Genomic DNA, 6,712 nt, shown 5'->3' on the forward strand with positions numbered 1-6,712 from the left:
ATAACAACTTTAAGCACTGCATATTCTATCCTTAAATATTTGAGTATGAAAACCATACTGGTGGTGACATTATTTTGTACGGTATTGCAATGCAACAAGGTACAGTTTTTTTTTAACACAACATTTAGGAAGTCATCGCTCTCTGTCTTACTTATAAATGTACAAAAAAAACAATATTACACCATAACATTCTATGTAAAGAGGAAGTAAATCATTAATTATAAAGGGTTTTGATGTAGAGTAGGAACATGTATGGACATTGAGACTTGCAGTGATATTCTCGGACTTGGAGCGCCCTTCTCTATCTGCCCCACTCCCTGATGGAGTTCTTGAAAAGCATCGACAGTGCCTGACCCTGAAAGAGTGATTTAATGGAGCGGCACCCTGCAACATTTTGAGTCATACCTTTCCTGAGGCTGTTTGTGGTTTTTCTACGTGTTTGCGTGCGTGTTGGTGTGCGTTGTCTCAATATGTTGTTCAACAAGCAGCTCTATGTAGTCAGCTGTCCGGTGCAGTGTGCGTGTCATTAATCACAGACCCAACACAGCGGAGCGAGCGAGGGAGGGAGGAGGGAGAGAGAAAGGCCGGGCCCGAGTAATCTACACAGCACCAAGGAAAAGATGTGGAAGATGTAAGGACGAAAGAAACAAAGAAGAGGGCGGGAATGCGAGAGTTGTCAAGAGAAAGGTATACGTAAACTGTAATGAGGTGCAGAGTGGAAGAGTTAGGAACCAGCAGGGGAGGCCTTTAGCCCTGAGCATTGGTTTCATCAAGGGTGGCACAATTATTCAGAATTCTATCAAAATCATTACATGGACATGTGCAATACTCAATTCACAGGAAGCACAATTAAAGGATAAATGTGTTAAAATACCATTTTGAATGAAGTATTGTGAAACTGCAGAGATATCCTGGCCTACCAATAGTATTCTTCATACTTAACAAAACATTTGTTTGGTACGCATGTTCTTAAAAATTCACACCATGATCATTTGTATATGTTTTTCAATAATGAATGCGAACAATTATGTAAAATTGACAAATCCCTCCTATTTTTCTCAATGTTTTGTTACACAGACAAGCATTAGTTTTGGTGCTGAGATTTTTTTACTTTAGCTGAAATCAGCTGATCATTAAAAAAAAGAACCTTTATCGGAATTAAAATGTCTTGAATGAATATTTGAAAGTCTTAAAAATGCTTAAACATGGGTTTTTAGAATTTTTTTTTTTCTGAAACTTCAAAGCCATTTAAAGAAAAACCTTTTTGCCAAATGCATATCCCATTTAAGTGAATCAAATCTACATAGCTGAACATGCTTGGGTAAAGCTCATCTTTTTCATTCCAAGGGACATTACCCTTTCAAGGCTTCATTGAATCAGCCTTGATGGAGGTGTGACTGACTCCTGCAGCCACTATTTATAAAAGGCAGTCAGGCACATATGTATACATGTGGGTAAAGAGTTCAGCAGATTTCAGGTTTATTTGGACATTATCTTGTTGAATGATGTTTGTTGAACCTGTGTTACAGGAAGGAGATTTCCTGGTCAGGACTCACCATGTTGAATACTGTGATGGGGGGATCCTGGACCCCGATGACATACTCAGTGATCTGGTAGAAGACAAGGACAAGGTAAGAACTGCTGGAGAAAACGCCATGTTGTGGCATTGCTCCTGGTTTAAGTCTGACAAAGATTTGAAAGAGATCAGTGAAATAGCTTTACTTGATTTCACTTCACTTTAATATAAAAACTGACATTATGACAGTGGTTTTGTCACTTTAAGCTGACCTATAAACAGCCATGTAACATTCATCTTCTCAATTCAATCCTGTGAAGTCTGACTAACTCATGTGAGGTTAAATAGCCTCACATCAAAACAGTTTGATTCCTGAGTGACCGAGTACACACACATGCTTGTTACTCAACAAATATAAAGCTTGCCAGTCCACAAAGAAAATAAACGGGTGTCTGACAGCTCTAATAAACCATCTGTATCCCTATTGATCCTTTTGATACCTCTCATATAACGCATTGATCCTTTTGATTTAAAGCTATTCATTGGTCACATAGCAAAGTGTATGGTACGAATGTTTGAGCAGATTTCTGTGTGTGTGAGAGTGTGTGTTCACAGTATTGAGCTGCAGTGTCGTGTAAGCCACTCCCTTGGATAGAATATTGCCTCACAAGCAAAATTCAAAGGGAAAAGGTTTTACTTTGCCTTCAGCGTTAGGCTGTGTCATTAGCAATTCACTTTTTGGAGACTTTGCAAACTCAATCCATACATCCCGTTTCCTTAGTTTCCCCCTGAGGAATGTGTCATTTTTCATTTTCCCCCTTTGGAAAGGTCTTTTCACTCTGTCATATGGACTCAGGCATTATTAGAATGTGATAAATGGCTTAGATTAAGGGTTTTTGAACCATGGTTAAGGACCTGAAAGGAATCTGGAACCCTCTCTGCACATGAAAACAGTATCAACATGTTTTAATGAGCCTGTGTCCTATGGTGAAGTGAATTTTTCATTTAGGTCACTGCCTAAAAAATCTGAGCAACCTACTGGCTATAAAATGTTATGCACATTACCCCGTGCTCGGCTCATACTGTATGCCTTTAAGGATGTATACATTCTGCAGGATTTGTTGGAGATTCTCTGAACTAATTAAGAACAAAGTTGCATAGGTTGGCAATTTCTCTCAGGGCTGTAAGAACCTAAAGGACTAAGTGATCTCTCCTTCTCTAAAAAGGGCACACAGTTAATATCTCGCTTTTAGATCTTGTTACCAAGTTAATTTAGTTTCCAGCTGAATGAAAAGTGTTTATTATATTGTGTTATGAATAGCGTTTTTGCCCTGACGATTATATTGTCCCACATGACGTTTTAAAAAATATTTCTAGCTTATGATGTTCTCTTTGCTGGATGAGTTTCCCTCATGAGCCCTAATGTCTCAAAGTGAGCCGGAGAGTTACATGATGACACGCTAAGCCCCCGCCCAGGGGCCACAAGACTCCATGACAGGAGCAATAACAGAGTCAGGAGACCAGCAACTGACCACAGGGATTACTATTATGAGAGCCTGTTGCCATGGTGTTGTAGAGCTTCAGAGAGCAGCATTCACCCATCCTGCCGTTGGATAGTTTTCACTCTCCCTATGCACGACGAATACGCCTTTTTTTTTTACGAGTGGGGAAAAAAGTCTCATTCAGGGCAGTATCCATTACACTATATATAATCCAGGGGGCGGTATTGCGCCTAAAAGCTGTTTGCCAGCCGCCCTTAAACAACAAATGAAGAACAAGAAGAAACACAACAACAAAACGAACAAAATACAAGAAGAAGAAAAGTTAGTATGGCGATTTCAGATAACACACAGGAGCTAGAACCCACCTGCTTCTTTTAAATCAGCTGTGTGGGAACATTTCGGGTTCCCTGTGGACTACAATAACGATGAGGTGTGCGAGTGGTGGATCGGACGAGGACGGTGTGTCGGCGTTGTTAGACAGCGGTGCGGTATGCTAATGGTAACACACGCCAAACATGCTAAATCATATCAGAAGGCATCACCCAGATTTGCCAATCACCAGAGCTCGGCAAAAGACAACAGCAGTTCAACAGCTTATCCCCGCTGTTTCTAAGAAGCCAATAGACATGAAAGCAGTGAGACCAAAATAAATAACGGAAGCTTTTGGCATTTTATTGTTCAGATGCGCTTCAGGATGTACGTCAGCAAGTAAACGCATCACCGTCAACACAGCCTTACAGTCAGCGCTGATTCTGACCTTGTGTTGTTGCGAGAGGGTTGCTGGTTATCAGATGATTGTTTCCAAGTTAATGAGTTGATGTCAAAAGAGGCAAAGTTTAACCTATTTAAAAATGATAAGCACTGGTTCATTTGAATAGTAGGATAAGTGGTATAAAAATATAGTATAAAAAAAAACACATGGATACTATAAAATAAAATGTTCAATATGCGGATAAAAAAAAGTGCCTCACTCTAATTCCCCAAATAACACATACAGTGGGACTACCTCTCACACACACACACACACACACACACACACACACACACACACACACACACACACACACACACACACACACACACACACACACACACACACACACACACACACACACACACACACACACACACACACACATGTAAGTAAACCGTGCAGAATGATACCCAGCAATACACACTTCTGAGCAGCAGAGATTGCATATGAAATGAAAGTGTGAAATATTCATTGGATTCTGAAGCGAGGCTCTCATAGTATTACTGAGCTGAGATGAATAAACGGCTCCTAATCCCAGATGAGTGTTCTACTGTAGCCCAGACTCTCACTGACTGGCTTTAGGTTTAGACCACAAAGAAAACACAGAAGAGTTTCGAGGTCTGCTGAAGACAGAGGTCAGAAATACCGTTTAAAAAAATCCATTGCTGAAATTCACCCGACTACTGCATTTGAAGGAGGGCTCACATTTATGAATGTTTAAGGTGGTATGGTACCTACTATGAGGAAGTGTGCTGCCTATTTGTAGGTTTATAAATGTATGGTATATTTACGAATCTGTCTATTTTGGATTTTGATCTATTATATGATGTGATGTGGGACATGTTTAGCTTAGCGTGGTGTAGCTAAGCAAAGCATAGCTTAGCGTAGAGGAAATAATAGTGGTAAAGGGGAACCGTTAGCATAGGTCTGTCAATGCTACATTTAGGTGCTGAGTCTTTTTCTAGGCAAATTGGTAAACGAGAAAACTTCACTTTGACAATTTTTTTGAGGGTTGTTCAGTTCATCTTTCAAGTAATATCTACATTTATAGACAGAGCTACAGAGGATACAAATAAATACATTAATAACATGTTAAAACATGAGAAAGAAACATTGTTCAGTAGCTAGACCCTTTGCATTATCCCCTACCACCTCAAAGAAAATAGTTATATATAAAACTATTTAACTATTTTTCTAATGTGTTTCCTGTGCAAATGTACCTTTTTAGACTGCCGCACAAGCACACTTTTTCTTCTCCATTCCCCTAATGTCTCCCTTGCATGTTGTTTATCAGGCCCACTCCCAGCTTTATGCCTAGGAAAATGAAATGTAAGCAGGAAGTCTGGATTCCCATCAGCAGTTTCCATGTAGCTGGAAGTGTAATTCCTAATGTATTTTTCCAATCTTGAAGGTATTGCAGAAACAGCCGTACAGAGAACAGGGTTTGTTGAAAAGGTTAGCTGGTAATGGATAGCAGGGGGGGGGGGCACTGTTGCCTTGTATGATATTGATGTATGTTCTAGGACATTAATAATAACACATGCTGTTGATCAAATGCACTCATGCAAACACAGACCAAAAACACACTTGGCATGCGTTCCTTTGCAAACATCAGAGTTAAACACGAATATTCTTCAAACAAGAGCACTGGTGATCACAGCAAGCATACATTTACATGTCACTGATACAAACAATGCATTCTATTATGGTGGGAGTGCATATGTGCGTTTACCTTACACACATAGTTAGCCTAATATTATTGATCGATAAAAATGAGGCTAGTTAAAAACCTACAATCGGACATCACACTCTACCAAATTGCTTCAGTCGAACTTTGTCTTGTTAACAATTGAACACATACGCATAGCTTAAACACACATGCACCCAGTAAGGCTGGCTAATGAGGCTAACATTAATCATAATATTAATTTAAATGTCTTTTAGGCATTGTGTCATATCACAATATGGCAAATGTGTACACAATTGTATAGTGTTAATTTTGTCAGTGTCTAATTATAACTTTGACAAAATGTTTATATAAGACAACACAATATGATCATATCATTATGTTCTAAAGACGTTTATAATCGTTGATACCCTAATACATTCTCGTGTTTGACCTATTTCAATGGAAAGACTATTTGGGCACCAGCTAGCCTCAAGGTAGGTAGGCTCAGCGTGAGCAGAACTTAATCATGGGTAATTGTGCCAATCATTATTTTGTGTCACGCACATGAACATTACATAACAAATGGTTTGGTTTGATTGTATTCAGATACTAATGGCCTTTACCAGGACTTCTTGTTGGTTCAGATACTAGCTAAATGTTTCTATTCATGAACACCTTTACTTTCTCCAAGGCATTTTTTACATTTTTCCTTTCCTCTAATATCAGGATGTATGGTGAAGGATCCACAGGAGAATCAGTATAAGTAAGTATAAGGCGAGGAAAGCAAATCAGATTGATATGTTTTTCAACTTTTTTGTATTGCTGACACTGCACTGCACGATACTCTGTGTCTTTGAAAGGTTCTTGTATCATTCCCCTGATCTGTACCATTATAACTTTGTCACAGAGTTTATAAGCCCAGAGACCTGGCATGAACATCAGAGGAAAGAAGCGTTTGTGAGATAACAACTGTTCCTTTGGCTCTCCAGTGTTCACCTCCTCAGATAAATGTTGTTCAGTAAGGTCTACAATACCACATTGAGTACTTTTCTGAAACTGTTTGTAAATGGCCTTGTTAATCCTGTTAAAATGCACTTTGAATTGATCAAACTTGAAGCATGTCTGGGGATTATACTGTCTGGCAGGCCGATGAGCTGAAACAACCCTAACAGTCAGACTTGGAGACGTTTAGATGGTCAGTTGGTGGACTCGAGCCAACTCAGCGGTAGTGTGTGTGTGTGTGTGTGTGTGTGTGTGTGTGTGTTGGTGTG

General features: G+C 39.4%; 1 protein-coding gene across 1 annotated transcript in view; it reads left to right on the forward strand.

The window, feature by feature from the left end:
• Positions 1-6,712, forward strand: part of LOC117553355 (partitioning defective 3 homolog B-like) — a 268,259-nt gene that overhangs the window by 23,504 nt on the left and 238,043 nt on the right. The window contains 1 exon segment of the mRNA XM_034227236.1: positions 1,530-1,631. Within this exon segment, the coding sequence (XP_034083127.1) occupies positions 1,530-1,631 (102 nt within the window).

The sequence above is a fragment of the Gymnodraco acuticeps genome, unplaced genomic scaffold (genome assembly GCF_902827175.1).
Source record: "Gymnodraco acuticeps unplaced genomic scaffold, fGymAcu1.1, whole genome shotgun sequence".
Lineage (NCBI taxonomy): Eukaryota > Metazoa > Chordata > Actinopteri > Perciformes > Bathydraconidae > Gymnodraco > Gymnodraco acuticeps.